The sequence below is a fragment of the Corythoichthys intestinalis genome, chromosome 1, assembly GCF_030265065.1.
Source record: "Corythoichthys intestinalis isolate RoL2023-P3 chromosome 1, ASM3026506v1, whole genome shotgun sequence".
In the NCBI taxonomy this organism is placed as follows: Eukaryota; Metazoa; Chordata; class Actinopteri; order Syngnathiformes; family Syngnathidae; genus Corythoichthys; species Corythoichthys intestinalis.
Genome location: NC_080395.1, coordinates 80651852 through 80671700, shown reverse-complemented (window position 1 = coordinate 80671700; position 19849 = coordinate 80651852). Strand labels below are relative to the sequence as shown.

At 41.2% G+C, this 19849-nt stretch overlaps 1 protein-coding gene across 1 annotated transcript; it reads left to right on the top strand.

Moving 5' to 3' along the window:
* The first annotated feature begins 4823 nt into the window (after nt 1-4823).
* On the top strand, nt 4824-15352 carry LOC130920528 (collectin-12-like). Its single transcript, XM_057843834.1, has 8 exons — nt 4824-4989; nt 7690-8483; nt 8544-8647; nt 12571-12695; nt 14306-14370; nt 14480-14565; nt 14634-14811; nt 14911-15352. The coding sequence occupies exons 1-8, from the start codon at nt 4926-4928 to the stop codon at nt 15058-15060; spliced, it is 1566 nt and encodes a 521-aa protein (XP_057699817.1). The 5' UTR covers nt 4824-4925; the 3' UTR covers nt 15061-15352.
* Nucleotides 15353-19849: the final 4497 nt, after the last annotated feature.

Here is a 19849-nt window from a genome sequence, read left to right as displayed (position 1 = left end):
CTGCCTATCTGTCCTGGGAGTGGATCTCTCCTCACTGTGGTACTTCCCAAGGTTTCTCATTTTTTCCCCAAAGACTCTGGAGTTTTTGGAGTTTTTCCTTGCCGACATGGAGGGTCTACGGATGGGGGATGCCCAGGATTCGAAATGTATGTATTCATCTTTATTGCTTCATTTGCTGTTTCTGATTGTGTATCACATTGCCTCTGCAAAGCCCTTTGAGACAACCTTGTTGTGATTTAGGGCTATACGAATAAAATTGAATTGAATAGATATGTCAAGAACACTTGGAATGTTTGACAATAGAGATCTACAATGAAAAAAAGAAAAATATAATTGTCAGTTGAATCTATCAATCACCAGGTTCATGTATTGAGTCCTTCACTGAATGGATGAGCCAATTGTTTTCCACTATTAAGCAAAAAAAAATTCTTCATCTGTGGAGATTTTAATATTGATTCATTATGTATAATGTATAATGTATAGTATGTCTCTTTACCCAACAATAACTAAACCTTTGAATCGAACAGTGTATCATCTGAACCAATGCACGTAAAAGTTATTATCAGAAGATAAGGATTTATTTTGCATTGATCATTTTGCCTATTAATTAATTAGGTTCATATACATGAGAAATGTGGCCCTTTGCCCCCTTCATCCAATCTGTTTGGTCTAATTAATGTCCCGTCCCCAGCAAAAAGTGTACCTACATGCAGGTTATGCTGTTATATCGTCCCTACGAATGTTGAGACCAAACCTATGCCCTTCCAAAGTAACGCCGGTTTTTGTGGTGAAGGACAGGCGCAAGACCACAAACAGTTTTCATTTCAATCTTATAAAAAAAAAAAAAAAAATTAAAAAAAAAAAAAAAAAGAGCTTAGACCAAGAAAAATACAATAGAATATTTAAAAACTAAATTTTGGCCTTAAATAAAATATTCTTTGTTTTTTTTTCACACTTTTTGTTTAGCAATCTGTAATAAATTGATTAAAGTATCAGAATTAAAAGTTTTAAAAACAACTGAATATTTCACTAAAGGTCAGAATTGAATTCTGTGGTTTTGTACACCACTCTTTACTCTCATTTATGTTGCATGAATTATAGAATTGCGACGACCAACACATTGAGGGTGTAGAGCAAATGCATGCTATTTTCTTACTTTTACGTATCGATAATATGTACCGTGTGTGCGTGTTTTGTGAAGAATGCTGATGAGATATGAAATAACCAGTAGCCAATTGAATAAGCTACCGTTTTTGGTTTATATATTTGGAAATCGGACACTAAAGGAGTCAGCCATGAACCTCACCGCACGTCACTGATTTTGATCGTGACTTTGTGAATGCCAGTGGCCTGTACTGTACTGTACTGTACTGAAGTAATCCTGCTTACCAGCGGCTAACCGGAGTTGACGAAACCTGGTTATCTAGTTTGTGGTCAATCAGTGCTACGACGCTAGTTATGAGGTTGATTAGTCGAACCTATGTCAACCCAATCAGAGTTACTGCGCGTTCACATAAAAGGGGGCGGAGACCAGAGTCAAAAACTACTTGTGACGATGGCACGGGCACCTTACTTCACGGAGGAGGAATGCGCGATAGTAATGCGGAGTTATGAAGAATTAAAAGCCACCCTCACCGCGAAATCCAACACCGCTCCAGCGAGTAGAGCGCGACTGGTCTGTTGGCAGCGAATTACAGATCGTGTGATTTGTGAATGCGTCAATATGCCAGTTTACTTATGTACATGAAAAGAAATAAAGTCTGCTGTCAGGACAATAAAATAAGATTTGGTACGTTAAGTGTAAGAAATAATTTATCGTGCATTACCACATAAAGCAGGGTGATATATGTTTAGTCCCATTGACTGTATGAATATGTATGTCCTTTGAACATCGTCAGAGTAGAGGTTAGATTGGGCCTAAAAAAATCCAGCCCAACCCGGCCCGAGCCTGATCAATTCACTTGATTTGCAGGCCCAGAGCCTGACCCCCCCGCCGTCAATTTTATGTTATATTTGGGAGGACTCAGGAGAAGAAGGAAATGCGGGGATGAGATGCATGGTTGCGTTCTGTGTGATCACATTTGTGACAATGAATAATAAAAAAAATTAAAGCCTCTCTTTTGCAATGAATTTTCAGTTAAACAATACCGTTAGATGCATATTCAATAAACATTTATATCTTTTATATTTGTGTGTCTGTTCTATCGGTGGATTTGACATTTATTTTAATCTCTTCGAGCTGGCAGAAAAAAAAATCCGCATCTTTCTAAATGTTTAAATAGTCTACATATTTTTGTGATTATTATAAATGCATTTACACAACGAAATAACACTGGAAAAGTTCCTTAAATATATTTCTTGTATGAGAGCAAAGCTCCACATTGGCTTACATTCAGCGAAGCCTCCTGGACGCATCCAAACCAGATGGCCGAACCCCCTCAGCTGGCTCCTCACAATGCGGAGGAGTAGCGGCTCGATCCTCCATCCCGGATGATCACTTTTTCACAATTATCCAAGAATGAACTCTTTACACTCTGCGTAGTAAAATTGGGGACGCGGCGTCCCCTTGATATGTGTTGGCCATAACGTCTGTTGTACCATAAAGACGTAATTTTTGGGCAGTACATAGACGAACAGTAGCTCTTTCATTCAATACCAGATGTCCTGACAGATCCAAATACCTGTTGCATTGTACCCAAATGAGTTTTCCGCAGAGCCAGGCGGTTTACCAAAAATTGACCGTTAACAAAATTCTTCACGATGACCGACGTAATTTTGACCATGTCGGTAAATTTGGTCATTTAATAAAACAAGTAAATATAGTCTTTTCATCCCGCTTTGACGCCGTGTTGTTCGGCTACGTTCGTTCCCCTTTAAGAAAGCAGTCAGTGTGTTTACATGTGAAGTCACGTGGTTATCAGGAAATCAAGCAAACAGCAGCCCAGTAGACTAACGCTAGCGGCTAATGCTACAAGCAAACGTGATGGAGTCGGGCTTAAGGGAGCTTAGCCAAACTTTCACCCGACATTAAGTAGACTCTTGGCGGCCTCCAGGCGGGCTTTCACCCGCTTTCCTCACGATTTCATGAGAGGGTGCTTCTATTGCTTTCTACTGGCTGCCGCTAGCGGCTAACGCTACAAATGAACGTGATGGGAGTCTGATAGCGGCTCTAACCTTGTCAAAACGGCTGAACTTAATGAGTGGATTGGGCACCGACTGCATCTAGCAATTAGTATGTCGCGTTATTTTGTATCTGTGTGTGTGTGTGTGATTTCTTTGACAGCTTTTATGATGGTAAAGCATTCACCATAAATTATAATCCAACAGTGGGGCTTATAATATCACCATTTAATGGCCACCGCTATTTTTCTGTATGTGCTTGCTTTATTCTGTGTCATTACTGCCATCATAAAATCTTAAACGCTTCATTGGCATAAGAGCAATATAGCTTTAGCGTGTGTGTCTCTGTGGTGGGGGTGCATGTGTGCGTGCATGTATTTAAAAAAATGCTCTGAAAAAAAGAAGAAAAAAAAAACACAGAAACATTGAAGTAAAAAGCAAAAAGTAATAATGTCACATCAGCCATGAACAATAAGTTGTCTGTTTGAAGTGTACTGTTCAAGTCGTATGTCATTTGTGTTACAATGACATGTTTGCACAGTCGTCGTATTGATTTGTATAATGTTGTTCAAGTCATACTAGCTGTTATAAATGTTCAAACTTGAATTCTTATTGTTTACAAGACATTTTCATATACTTAATGTTTAGACTGCATGTACAATTGTTAAACATGTTAAATTGAAAGCTGGTAAATAAAAAAGAGAAACAGTACAGAAAAGCAGTTTCTTTTCAGGTCAGTCACGTCAGCCTCTCGCCATAGTACACGCACACACACACCCACGCATCCCCCCCCACACACACACACAATTTAGTTTTTGTGTTTGTTTTTGTGTCTGTCTGTTTGTCAGTTTTTGTGTTTGTTTGTCTATCTGTCAGTTTGTATATTTGTTCGTGCCATGTGAGAGAATATTCTCAAAAGCTGGAGAGGTCATTAGCAAAAAGAGGAACCGGCTGAAACCAAATGCTGCTGAGATGATTCTGTTTTTAAATAAAAATGTGTGAATCACCCAAATCCCCATCCCAGTGTCACTAGCATTCTATACACCTACCATCAAGAGTTCCCTATTGCACAAGCATTTGCGTATTTCATTTAAAAGTAACACAACAGCTTTTTTTTGTTTGTTTGTTTTCATTATTATTATTATTATTATTTTTTTTTTTATTAATCTGGGGGAAGAATAAAGAATACATTTCAGGCTAGTGGTCAAACCCACTACTGCTCGCACATCAGACATAGTATATAACCACCATACCACCCACAGGTTTCATTGTTCAGATGACACTTGGTCATTTGGTTAGATGAAAATTCAATATATTTTTGTCCAGAAGATGTCACCACACTGAATTGTGTCAAATGCCTCGTAGCACGGAACCATCTCAACACATTTGCTTCAGCGGTACAGAAAGCAGCGGTGAAGCAGTGTCGTCTGTCGTGACTCACCACACTGATTCGTGGCAAATGCTTCATAACACTGAATGAACCATTTCGACACGTTGCTTGATATATATTTACTGCTTCAGAAAGCTAAGGTTTCTCCATCACTAGTACGACCCTAATTTCCAAATGTTCCACGTGACGTTGAGACGTGTTTGATGCACGAATTCTTCTTTGTTTGTATGTTTGTTTTCTTTTGATGCACGAGTTCTTTAGAGCGTCATCCTCCAGCCTTTGTGTCGTTGGACGTGCGTGCGTGCGTGCGTGACGTAGTCAAGCTTGTGTGTCTGTCACAGAGCGAAAGAGGCTTGCGTCGTATTAAATTCTCCTCTGAAGTTTATCTGGCTGATCTTCTATCTGGACCTGAGAGATGAAGAAGGCACAATCGCTCCTTTTCCAAGCGTTGACCGTGCTTGGCATTTGGGCTTCGCTTGGTGAGTTCACGTTTTTATTTGACTTCAAGGTTCACTGCAAACGTTGTTGGGACTGGATTTGTTTCTTCAGATCATTAGGGGATCAATATAAAAGGGCATTTTATTGGCCCCACCTCGGGGAAATGTATACTTGTCAGATTACTAGACATATTAAGCAAACTGTCAGTCTCATTTGAAACAATGGAAACAATACATAATACATCCGCGGTTTTGAGACACTTTCTGATCCGACTGTGAACTTTTGAAAAAAGGGTGTAGTAAAGCCTATTTAAAACTAACGACTGACTTTAAGCATTGATATACCACTCATTTAACTCACTGACCGCCACTGACTGAAAACCTGAAACATTCACTTCGGTTTGCCTTGGAAATTCACTTCGGTTTGCCTTGGAAGGCTGCAAATGGATTGGACGTCTAGCACCGTCATTGGCACAGAAACGTGAGAATCCATAGCCAGTCCTCCCAGTTAAGAATAAGCGCACTTCTGTTGTTGTCAGTAGTAAGCTAAACGAACCAAAATTATACATTAATACAAATGTATATATATAACTATTTTAAAACTATTAAAATTATTATGAATTAAAAAAATAACACTAAATATTACTATTAAATTTTATTATAATAATTTTAATAACTTAATAATAATAAATTTAATAAATTCATAATAATTTATTTTTTAATTTAATTTTATAGTATTATATAATACTATATTATTAGTAGTATTATTATTACTAAATATAATAACACTAAATATATAATACTAAATATTGACTAATGGCAGTTAAATACTCTTGTAGTTTAGTTTTGGTTAGTTTTAGTTTTATACTAAAGGGTCATAGTATTTACCTATGATATAAATAAATATCTACTTTTTTTAATTCCATTATAATCTTAATGATTTTTTAAATCAATAAATTATCAATAAACCCAATAGATTTGTATTAATGTATAATTGTATTTTTTCATATATAAATAAAATTTACATTAAAAAATAAAAAATAAATACATATATGTTACAGTTCTACATGGACTGAGGTTTTCAATGCAACTTTTCACATTCCAGGTGTTTTGTTTCACATTGCGAGATGGATAATTTTGTATGTGGTGCCTGTGTGTGTGTTTTGTCATAATGTATCAAACGTAGGAAGAGAATGTCCAAAAGACATGTGCTTCAACACAACAGAAACTTAGCTCCAAAACCATTGTCTGTGATCTCAATTGATCTGGATCATGAATACATATAGGTTGAGGTGCTGGAAGGGGAGGGATAATTGAACTTTTAATGACCGAAGGGAAAACAAACAACAACAAAAAACCTGCAGTTGAACACAATCTTGATGACTTTTACAATTGTTGTTACAATATGATTAACACCCCCCACCAACACAAACCTATATAAAGACAAACCGAACACTTTAAAATGCAACTTTTTTTCACCTCGACCTATAACCTTACTCACCTTGTCTTCACTGATGCAAAAGCATCTATTGCACTTTCATATGACAGTTGTTTTGGAAGGGCACTTCTTTCCTGGACTTGGTGGGCTTGGACTTGGTGCTGATGTGGATAAGTTCGCTGTAAAAGATGGCCCAGAATGTACAGAGGCAGAAGGAAAATATTTCAGAAGAGCATCTAGAGAAGAAAGTGGAATCTTACATTATATTTGTCAAATAGCTGCTCATTGTCAAACCAGCATGATAGCGCCTAAAGTCTTGCAGCCTACTGTACCTGTCTATTGGACCCGGTCACTATCTTTGATGGGCGTAGTTGAAAGAAAATACATTCTTGAAGCACTGCAACTACACAGGACTATTCAATAATAATGAATTAAATAAAATAAGACAGCAAATAAATACCTATTGAATTTTTTTTTTTTTTTTACATGAACGTGATTGCCATTTTAATGAATTAATGACACATTTAAAAACAAATGTTTGCATTTAAATCCATGGCACTTTTAGTCCCCCATACCACAGAACTTTGAAATTATTAATGCATATTTTATGGTGTATTTGTATAATTAACCTTGCCACTTTTTTAGGCAAGGCAAATTTATTTGAAAGGCAAAATTTCACACAAGGTAAAAGTGGTTCACATCACATGAAAGTAAGCAAGACAATTTGGGTCCCCCATAGACTTTGTCCAAATTTCTCAAAAATTGGAGGGGGAGTAAATTTAACTGAAACTAATCAACAGCTGGCTGAATACTGAAAATATTTCTAAAACAACAGCCTGGCTAATGATACAGTATAATCTTTCTTTAGCACTAAGTCATATAAACTCTATGTGAATAACCACTAGCTTGCAGTTGCGCTAAGTCTACGTGCTTATGCTGTTGAAAAAAAATCATCACAACAAACCTCTGTTTTTCTTCACGTTTATGGTCTCTTCTTTCTTTTTCTTCTGACCCGGAGGGCTTTTGTCTTTTCATGAAGTTGACGTCACCGTAACGTCGCTCAATTGCGGAGGCTAAAAATAGCACCTTCAGGTAGCTCACTCGTCTGCTGGGTGGTGAGACTGGGGTCTGTGGTGAAATTATCACATCACAGGAAAAAGTGAAACGGGCAGAGGGTCCACTAGAAAAATGATTTCATTATTATTTAAAGACTTATTATGAACGGTTTTGCTCTTCTTTTCTTTGAATTTTTTGAATACTGCTATCATCAAATATTATTTGAATATTTTTCTTGACGCCCTTAGGACGCTGCTGCAGGCCTACGAGCCCTCCTGCTACGCGCCCTCCTGCTACGCGCCCTCCTGCTACGCGCCCTCCTGTTACGCGCCCTCCTGTTACGGTCGCTCCTGCTACGGTCGCTCCTCCTACGGGCCCTCCTGTTACGGGCCCTCCTGTTACGGGCCCTCCTGTTACGGTCGCTCCTGTTACGGTCGCTCCTGCTACGGGCCCTCCTCTTACGGTCGCTCCTGCTACGGGCCATCCTGCTACGGGCGTTCCTGTTACGGGCCCTCCTGTTACGGTCGCTCCTGCTACGGTCGCTCCTGCTACGGGCCCTCCTGTTACGGTCGCTCCTGCTACGGTCGCTCCTCCTACGGGCCCTCCTGTTACGGGCCCTCCTGTTACGGGCCCTCCTGTTACGGTCGCTCCTGCTACGGGCCCTCCTCTTACGGTCGCTCCTGCTACGGGCCATCCTGCTACGGGCGTTCCTGTTACGGGCCCTCCTGTTACGGTCGCTCCTGCTACGGTCGCTCCTGCTACGGGCCGTCCTCCTACGGGCCCTCCTGTTACGGTAGCTCCTGTTACGGTCGCTCCTACTACGGGCCCTCGTGCTACGGGCCCTCCTCTTACGGGCCCTGATAAGAAGGTTGTATCGCCTACTCGACGGCCCAAGTCTGCTGAGGGCTGTCAGGCACCCTGGCGGCTCAACAACCAACATAGTTACTGCTTTGCCAATGACTCTAAATCTTGGGATGATGCCAAACGCTACTGTTCATCCAATGGGGGGCACCTGCTGATAATCCGGAGCAGCGCGGAGAGGGTGAGCGGCCTTTCACTAAGTGTCTCTCGTGCCCTTTAGTACTGATGCAATTTGTTTCAGGACTGGTTGAAAGAGCAACTCGATGGCTTTGACTACTGGATCGGCCTGAAGAGCCCATACCCGTGGAAGTGGATTGACGGAACTCCTTTGAAATCAGAACTAGCGTAAGCAGTATAAGGAAAGCGTAATGTAGACACGTAAAATTTGGGTACTTCCTACTCACTCATCACTATAACACCCAAAATGACAGCTGCACCCAAGGAAAAGTGCTTCTTCTTTGCTTTATAGGGAACTGAACAGCCTTATGTGGCGACTATTATCGATAAGATGATTGGTAAAGCACAACCGAATCAGAATCGATCAAAATAACATCCCTCAGCGTATCTGCTTTTTAACAGGCCGTTTAGTTAAAAAGAATTTCTGAAATGTTTTTTGACAGGCCGTTTTGTTAAGAAGAATGGTTCTAGTCAAGGCTGATTTATGCTTCTGCGTTCCGGTGACAGCGGAGCGACGCCGTAGGCCCTACGCCAGGGTTCACTAAATCCGGACCCTAGTGACGGGATCTGTCGTTCACTTGAGTAAACGAATCCATTCCGGATCGTTCAGTAAAAAGATTCGTTCAAACGAATCGTTCAACGAATCGTTCGCCCCCCTCATCTCCCTCCCCGTCCAAATGAATCGTTCGGTTACTGAACGGGAAGTGACGTTGCCGAACGAATCACCAAAGACCGCTTCGCAGTATAACTGAACGGGAAGTGACATTCTTGGTCCCTCCCTCTCTTGCACATTGACCACTCGTCGTAGTTTCAGTAATGAGTGACAGGCAATATCATTCTGCTTTCACAGACAGCCTCGTCTCCCTCCCACCCGCTGCTGCAAAAGCGAGGGAGAACTTCCGCGTCGTCTGTCCTAGTTCTATGGGCTCAAAATCATGGCTCGTGCTTGCATTTCGATTTAGGACACGGTTAAACATTTTCCTTTTGTGGGAGGAGTGGGGGTTTGGGGTCGGGGGCGCACGGACTTTCTTTAGCATGTTCTCGATCACATATACAATGCTGCTGCTAGCCTGCTACCAGCCAACGCAGCATGCTTGCTGTCACGAAAATAAAAATAAATCGAAAGTTTAATTTCTAAATGGATCGACCAACACATATTTACCTCTCACTCTGTTGTATTTTTGTTTTCATGCTCATCACTATTATTTTTAGTCACTATTGTTAAAACTATAAGTGTAAATAGCTAGTTTTCGAATGTGCTGCTCTGAAATAAAGACAATACTGCATTTTGATATTTGACAGTTTAATTGCAAATCAGTATTAAGATGATCGTACTGAATTTTTGCACTGGTATTAATAAATAAAATAATCCGGTCAGCTCCCCTGTCGTCCCCGCATCTCAGATCGTCAAATGCTGACGAGAAATGGTTGTTTGCCCTTTACGATGTCGCCTTTCTACCCTTATTAGTCTGTTAAGAAAAATGTAGACATATTGCGACATCTCCCGTGTCCGCGTGCGTTGTTTTGGGGCGCTTGAGTAGTGCATGATGGACGGATTGACATAATTTGTCAAACCAACCAACACCTGACACGGGGGAAAAAAATAAAACACTCGGAAAAAAATGACATGTATATACAGTTTCATTGCAAATCAGTATTATGGTGATCGTATTGACGTTTTGCACTGGTATTAATAAATAAAATAATCCGGTCAGCTCCCCTGTCGTCCCCGCATCTCAGATTGTCAAATGCTGACGAGAAATAATTGTTTGCTCTTTACGATATCGCCTTTCTACTCTCATTAGTCTGTTAAGAAAAATGTAGACATATTGCGACATCTCCCGTGTCCATGTGCGTTGTTGTGGGGCGCTTGAGTAGCACATGATGGACGGATTGACATAATTTGTCAAACCAACCAACACCTGACATGGGAAAAAAAAAATAAAACACTTGGAAAAAATGGACATGTGTATACCGTTTCATTGCAAATCAGTATTATGGTGATCATACTATTCTTTTTTTCTGTGCACATATGAGGTAAATATCGCTGCCATGAAGCCTCCATATAGTGACAGTTCTTTGCCCCCTTCATTGCCGTCACGCGACCGCAGCTCAGCTTTTGCTTGCCTCGTAGCTACCCGTGTTTTAAATTACTGTAAATTTGATAGTATGTCGTAATAGGTAGTCCCGAGTCTGTTGAGAAAAGTAGTACACTAAACCATGCTCGCTAGATTTGTGTGGTGTTTTTGTCTTTTTGAGCTGCATTTGATAGGCTCCACGTTAACAAATATGTGACAAAGTCCTTTCCTTTCATTTTTTGATTCGTTCACCGCATAGTCATTACTGGAAAGTCACGTTAGCAGCAAGCTAGGTCAGGAACCGGAGGACCGAGTCACTGAACGGGAAGTGACAAAACTCAGTCTTGCCCCCTTGCCTGCACGCTGGCTGCTTATTGGCCACACGTGGAAGTGAGTGACATACGCCCTGATTCTGTTTCCGGTCCCTCCCCTGCCCGCGATGAGGCTGGCGTCTGATTGGTCGTGTGCGATGTCAGAAGACGCTGCCGCTTGCTCAACGCCCTCCCACGCAGTGAACAAGCACCAACTTCATAGAACGAATCAGTGCAGATGGTGATTAGTTCGGTCTCGTTCACCCAAACAATTCGTTCAAAAAGAACGAATCATTCGCGACCGATACAACACTACCGGACCCCGGTGCCACTTTTCCTGTCGTGTTTTCCACGTCTCTCTCCCCTAACACACCTGAATCAAATGATTATGTCATCAGCAACCTCTCCAGAAGCCTGATAATGATCCTGATTATATTGATTCAGGTGTGTTGGAGGAGGGAGACATGGAAAACACGACAGGAAAAGTGGCACCGAGGTCCGGATTTAGTGAAGCCTGCCCTACGCCGTCATTGCGCACTTGAACTTCTGCGTCACGGGAACACTTTGCTCTGTAACTCACCACCATGCCACTAGAGGAGGTGTGGGCTTGAACAATTTTGCGCAACCGAAAAGAGTGTATTTGCAGCTGCAGCTAATCAATACTGAACAACAAATGTTGACGCGTGGGCAACACAGAAGACGTGTGCGAATGTTTGAAAATGGCGGCGGTGTTGTGCTGAACCGGAAAAAGAGCGGACCAATCACAGTCCTTCAACGTTTACGTTACGCGCGTGTGTGTTAACGGCGTAGAATATCTTGCCGGAACTCCCTGACATAAGGGTAGGCACGGAGCCCTTTTTTTTTGGGGGGGGGGGGGTGGTTGTGCTTTTCGCACAGTTTTAAATAGAGCACACAATAAAACACAACAGGTTTCACACACACACAGTGGTTAGCACGTCGGCCTCACAGTCCTGGGATCAAGGGTTTTTTGAAAAACGCTCTGGCCTTCCTGTGTGGAGTTTGCATGTTCTGCCCATGCCTGCTTGGGTTTTCTTCGGGTATTCCAGTTTCCCCACATCCCAAAAACATGCATGGTAGGCTAATCGACCACACTAAATTGTCCCTAGGTACGAGTGTGTGCGCGCGAATGGTTGTTCGTCTCCTTGTGCCCTGCAATTGGCTGGTAACCGATTCAGCGCGTACCCCGCCTAATGGTTGTTCGTCTCCTTATGCCTTGCAATTGGCTGGTAACCGATTCAGCGCGTACCCCGTGTACCGCCCACAGTTATCTGGGATTGGCTCCAGCCGTGACCCTCTTGAGGATAAGCGGCTCAGAAATGGAATGAATGAAAGGTTTCACACATGCATTACAGCATTACAGTGAAACGAGGCATAAATGAGAAACTGATTCCCATATATCCATTATTTTTTCACTGGTTTACAAAATTCCATCTAAAAGTCCATCTAAGAAACACACGTGATCATTACAAAAAAAATCTTCTTACTGAGCAAAATCATATATATATATTTTTTAACTATATATTTTTAAGGATAATTTCATGTATTGATTTTGTTTTTTGTTTTTTTTTTTTTGCACTTGATTTGTAAATGCGACTGATGCTCAACTAGGGATGAGCTTCAGAGCAGCTGCCGAAAGGTTGTTTTATAGCAGGATCTCGGTATGAAAGGTACTTCTGTGCAGGCTCTGGGATGCAGGTGAGCCTAACCTCCAAAATGAAGACTGTGTTGAGATGGGGGGACGTCGAGGTCGCTTGAACGACCTCTCCTGCACCTCCCTTAGACGTTACATCTGCAAGCGATGCCAAGGTGAGTTGGCGCCTTCTGTTGGTGTGCACCAACTATACTACACTGTGCTTTCGATTAGAGCAGGGGATTCTCAAACTTTTTCCTGTGAGAGCCACATAACTTTTCCCTTCTCTGATGAGGGGCCGGGTCAGTTTGTAACAGAAAAAGTGTGACGATTGCAGGAGTGCCTAAATGCAAAAATGAATTGTTTTTCAGAAAGCCACAATCAAATAACCCTTTCTGGATTCTTCACGGAACAAAAGTAAATAAAATAAAAATAATAATATAAAATAAAGATAATATGTCAAGTTCAAAAATAGATCTTTAGGTAGACATAAGGAGAGAAGACACTCAGTTTTCTTGGCCAAGGAGAGCAACATGTGACTCGTGAGTCACCAAAATTGATCTCGAGGAAAAATATCCTCCTTGGTATTTTATTTAGGGGTTTGTCCTAAACAAAGATGGATGTCGCCCTAAGGGAGGGGAGAGCAAGCTGGAGACACCCATGTGGTTTTCGATTGGATATGTGTGTGCATGTAGGTGGAACTAAGTGAATACACATGTGGAAGCAAGATCTTATGTAAACAATCATATAAACAGTCAAAATAATCCAGACACTTCAGTTATGCAACGCTGCGGCCATGGATGGAAAATTGTCCTCGAAGGTCTAGACGGAAGTCCAGACGCCAGGTGCTGAAGATGCCTCGGAAGGTCTAGTTACGCAATGATGCGGCCATGAAGCAAAATAGTTGTCATCCCGACCCTCTTTTACCCTTTGTAACACTTAAGCATTATACTACAACCTGGTATAGCAAGCAATAATCATTTACTGGTTATATAAGTAAGAAAAATATGGCATTATGTATTTATGGTATGTATGAGCACAAGCAAATATTCAATCAATCAACCAAGCAAATATTTAATCAATCAAACCTCGATAATTACCTCAACATAATATAATATTATCACTATTAATTAAATAGATAATAACCAAATAGCCCTCTGGGTTCTTCACAGAAAAAAGCCAGGAAATAAATAACACTATTGGAAAAAAAAGAAATTGATTGTTCAGGGGGCCGGACCGAATGTGGAGGCGGGCCGTAGTTTGGAGAGTGAATAATATATGAATGTGAGAGAATATATGTGTGTGAGGGTGAATATGTATGTGAATGGAGAATGTATGTGTGTGTGAGGGCCAGAATGAAAAATGTCTTGTACGGCCCCTCATATAGTTCAGTTAGTCTTTCGTCTACTTTAAGAATGAGCTTGCATACGATTGATAATAGAGGCCTACTTGTACCACTAATACTTTTTCCATTCTGAGAGATTCAGGCATCATTATTAGCTGCCTATCAATCAAATACATTTGCTTAGTTGGCAAATTGTGCACTATCATACTTCTGACTCCGAGGCTGCAAGTGTTCTGCGCTCATATACATCTGTGAAACGTGACCGTGTTGCGGACGCAGCTTGAATGTGGTCTACCGATGGAGCACAGGATCACATGGTGTGCTGATTATTTAGCTGGGAAGATTCATGGCTTCCTAATATGCAATGTGCTCACTCACACTTAAAATCTTAATGTCAAATCTCATGTGTCCTACCTTGGTTGATGTTTGTTTCAATACCAGATAGCGATGAGATTATGTACAACGGCATTAAAGGCACTTGCAACCTCCAAGTGGATGTGTACCAGGTGAGTTGACAATTGTATGAGTTGTAGTTGGCATGTTCTGGAGGTTGCCCATAGCGATTAGCGCTTGACTGATATATCAATTTCACGCTGCCTTTATGTGTGCGTGCAGGAAGTTTCCGAAGTGCTGTTCAAAGAGCGTCTATACGCTGGCTGCATCATCGTCATCCAAGGAAAAGTGAAGCCGAACCCAACCAAGTAATTGTCACCATTCCCCCACGTTGTGTTAGGTTCGCTGTTACAAGAACTACCTGTCTGTATTGCAGGTTTATCGTCCACCTATCTTTGGGCCACGGTGAAGACACCCCGATGCGCATCGAAGTTGATTTCAAAGATGGGGACCTTGAGCTATTGACCCGCATCGGGAGTCATGTTGATGGAAAGTATGTCAACAAGATCGTCAAAAAGGACTCCTTCCCCTTCGCAGCCGGAAGCGACTTTGAGGTCATTATGTCATTTTAGGCACACCATCAAATTACAAAAAATTGAGGTGGTTGGAGCTTCTTCTCACGTCGGCTGGACTAATCATGCATTCTTTTACAGATGACCATCGAGTGCGGCGACGACATTTTCCGCTTGGCCGTCGGCAACGACTTTGAGGTGGAATACGAGAATGATGGTTATGATCTGCAAGATATCCACAGGCTGTTGGTGGAGGATGATGTGACAGTCACCAACGTCAGGCTGATTTGAGGCTGCCAGCGCAGTAAAATGGGAGGTGCTGCTTCTTCTCAGGATGTTGACGCCATGACGGCTCTTAACTAGGGTGACCGCCAGAGGGGAAAGTGGCTAGAATTCATTGCTGGAACTCCCCGACATGAACGGAGCCAGAATTTTTTTTTTACACACATAAAAATAAAACGGTATTACACATGCATTAGGCTACTGCATTACACATCCTATCACAAGGTAAACATGAGAAGTTGATTTTCATTCAAAATTGTATTTTTCAATGTAACAGTTAATAAAATAGCAGAAACCCCAACCTCTCCCAACCTCTATCTCTTTATTTTCCCTCATTTCCTCACGTCTAAATGCAAAAATTGAACTCCGAAAGAACATAGAATTACAATTGTGAAAATTTTTTGTCAAATAATCATGTCACAAAAAATACAAATGACTTACAGTGAAATGGAATGTATTTTGAAGATCGCACATTGACATGGAAGATGTTCTGAACCTCCCCATCTAACAAATGTAACAAAATTTAATGAAATAAGCCTCTTCAATTCTTTCCTCTCTCTGAAAGAGCTGAGCAATTTTCTGTTGAATTGCCCTTTTTTTATCGCCTTAATTTTGAACGGAAAAATGAGTCCATGCGCACATTGACCCGACTCCTCGTACTTTATAACTGCTGCAGCAAAGGAGAGCTCTGTGCTGTCCATGGAATAAATAAATGTACTGAATTATCGCCTTTCAAACAACACGAGTGTCCCATTTATCAAAGACAATGATGAAAGCAAAGACGATTCTCACTGCTCAGTTGTTTACAATAAGTGTACACTCAAAATAACGATTCAACCCACAATGCACTGTGGCCTTCCGATTGGCTGGCCTCTACAAGACACCACAACTTAAGAAGTTTTGTACATGTGACCCTTCACCACTTAGGTATACATACACTGCCCATCCATATGTTATTATACACATAAAATACTTAGACATTTGTTTCCGAGGCAGAAACGTAACCGAAAGCATTCACGAGTGTCAATGCTACCGCTAGACAACCGCACTGTGAAAGTGAATGAGCTTATGGGCAAAACCGTGACAAAAAAAAACAGATGCCGCGAATTATTCTGACCAGCAGGTGGCAGCAACGCACCGCAAAGGGTCAACTGATGGCCCATATTATTGCATAAAGTCAGCACATCGACACACAATACAACAGCATAAACGTCTCTCAGAACTACTACTTCTCACACTACTAGTAGGAGCCACGTCAACGCAGGCAGGCGATTCTCCTCAAATTGTTCCCGTGAAAAATCATGAAAATCCGACATTTTCACAAATTTATAAATCAGGCCGGATGCAACGGACAGGACGTGAAAAGTGGACATGTCCGGGCAAAGAGGACGTTTGGTCATCCAAGCAAACAGTCATGGCCGATAAAAACTAGATCACGATTGTGTACGATCGGAAAAAAAAAACGGACCCAAAAAGACATCAACACAACTGTTTCTCCACCAAGCATTGTGAGGAATGTTCACAGTCTATGTGCAGCGACTTTAATTCACTTTACAACGCATACTCACATCATCAATGAAGGAGCCGACGTACACTGCTGGCCAAAAGTATTGGCACCCATGCAATTCTGTCAGTTAATGCTCAATTTCTCCCAGAAAATGATTGCAATTACAAATGCATTGTTAGTACTGCTTTGTCATGTACGTGTACAATCATTTAGTTTATTTTTTTTGTCTGTGAATTTCAATCTGTTTGTCACTAGTAAACATCCACTCCATTTGAACAAGGAGGGGGACAGCGAATACGTTCGTTCGCTTCCAGCCCTTCCAGTTCAAATGGAGTGGAGGTTTAAGTGCTGTCAATGGCAACACTTGGAAACTGTTCAGTTTTAGTCAATTTCAGCGACGCCGTTGGACAAAAGCGGTAGTGTTTTGCCTTAAGGCAGACACACACCCAAATAGTGCTGTAAAATCACGATGGTCGCCTGCAGATGGATAAAACATTTGTTTCCAGCGGCTGTGTGAAGGATTAAAAGTAACAAGGTAATGAATCCAGTTGTGGCTAAACAATAGGATAGGATCAAGGCCGGCCCAGCATATACGCAGACTATGCAGCTGCTTAGGGCCCCTGACCACTCGGGGGCGGGGCCCCAATCTGGAAACCTCATTTTATACGTTGTTAATAGAGCATCGTGAATAATGTGGCGCGCATTGCCGTTGATCTATGCAAACATCCATTTTCTTGTCATTACAATCTGGCAACCTGGGGAGTGACGTTAAACCTGCTTTGCGATGATTGGTGCTCAAACTTGCTTGGAAAATAGATGCACGGATATGTGGAAGAGAATTTATCCCTCTGGAGCAGAGAAAGGAAAGAAGAAAATCGGAGAAGAAAAGAAACAACAGTATAGTGCTGCAACGATTAATCGATGAACTCGAGTATTCGATTAGAAAAAACATTCGAATTAAATGTTGTTGCTTCGAGTATTCGTTTAATGAAAGTGGCGTTGTCATGGTTTATTTTGAAAGTGTTTGCATTTACTTTTATTGATTAGGGTGGATACACTGCCCTCTGGTCTGCCTCTTTTTACATGGCTGAATCCAACTGCTCCCTGTTAACACCAACGTAAGCTAAGTTTTTGTTTGAGCTAATGTTTTTTAATGCATTCATAATTTAGTTTATAGGTATATTTAGCCGTTTTTTGTGGGAATATGTGTCTGAACCATTTGTTAAGAGCATTGTGAAAAAAACTTTAGCATTTTATAGCATTTATATGCTAGCTGACTTTCTCTATGCAAGTTAGCCAATTGTTCTTTTGTTGTACATAGATCCTCATTTAAAAAAATATTTATATATGTATCTATATATTACATATATATATATATATATTACATATATATATATATATATATATATGTATATTACATATATATATATATATATATTTATATATACTCTTTGAGGCTGAGCTCAGGTATTTTAATTTTTCATGTTCCTTATCTGATTACTCGATTATTCCAACTGACTAGTCCATCAATTAATCGACTACTAAAATATTCTGTAGCTTCAGCCCTACAACAGTTTCGCGGTAATTGAGCATGTTGTTGATGTTGTTGTTGTTGTTGTGCAAGACACTCCAACTTGAACGCTGTTGTCAGCAGAGCTGGTCAATATGTCGTACTGGTAATTGCCATTAGCTGCAGGGCAAAAGCCTGGAGCGAATCAAGTAAAGCGGAGCAAGCTGTCACCTGTCGGCAACGGCAAATGTACGGCTTCCGCTGATTGTAGTAAAACGAAATATTGGCATAATATGCATTTGGACTGGAGAGCGTAGATATAGTCATTTCATTATTATCAAGTAGTATGCCAATCAGAAAAAGGTTTGGCGCCATCTACTGTAAGTACTGGCAATCGTTTGGGGTGAGAAGTTTGAGTATGCAGTGCAACAAAATCTGATTAATATACAAAATGTGGACGTATGGGTTGGATTGCATGTATGGGTTTCACAGTGCTCTGTGACGAAATGGTGGGCCAAAAATATGGGCCCCTTGGCATTATTTTGCTTAGGGCCCCTAAGTGGCCTGGGCCGGCCCTGCGTGCAAGTGCATCCAATCCACGGGGGAGAGACGAGATGGCAGCCCAGACTCGGCAACCTCACCTGCACCTGGCCGAGCTCACAACCGCCCAGTTCATCGACATCTGGAAACACTTTGACATGGATGGTCAGTGACTTTTGCTCTTTTTTTTTTCCCCCTTCCATCAGAAGTTCATTTCTTAAAAAGAGAAAATGTGTTAACTATTAAACATTCATTTTCTTGACCCTGAATAAAAGATTTGCAATTTTAATCCTATATAGGGCACTCATTTTTACACAACGTATGGTTGCCATTGACGGCACCAGACCTCCATATCCATTTTGGCTAGGAGAGGCTAGCAGCGACTGACCACTGCCAACCCTTCCAGTCAAAATGAATTGGATATCTAGTGTCGCCAATGACACTGAAAGATGAGCATTCACAACCATTCTTTCCAGTTTAAATGAGTTGGATGTCTACAGCTGTCAATAGCAGGCAATGAGTAAAATACTAAGAAGAACAAAAAGATAGACTTTGGAGTGTTATTGGAGATCATAACCACAGTGTGTAAATAAATGACATTTTTGATCTGTAAAATTAGTTGATTTCATGTGCTCGTTAGTAGGTCAGAATAAGGTTGGATATCGGCCAACTGTTGTAGTCGCACTTCCCGTTTTCATGGGATTACCTTCTCATGTCATTCAAACCCCCCCTCTGACCTCTGTTAAACCAAACCAGTCTTATTCCGAGCCAGTATTAACTCTCACCACAACAGCTTTCTGCTTGCATATATTGTAGGTGGTAAATGCTGGAGAGGACTGCAAGACATTCCAAATGTTGTTGTGAATTTGGTGATAAGACTTGGCTCAATTTGCTATGGTCAACGATGAGTTGAATCAAGAGCCAATGGACACGCATTGGACCCACTGGCAATTCCAATTTTGTGTTCAGACAAGATTAACACACAGAGCTGCCTCTGAATGATCGTGTTTTTGTGTCATTGACGGCGACAAACGTCCAGTCCATTTGCTAATGGTGAAGTGATAGTCAAATAGCAAAAATAGTGGCGCTTCGATGTACGAGTGACCAGACTCAAGAGTTTTTCGAGGTCTGACCTGAGGTGGTTAAAAGCAAAAGTAGTTATCCAAAACATTCCTCAAGTACAAGTAAAAAATATTCGTTGAAAAGAATACTCTAGTAAGGAGTAACTTTGTCAGTAACTG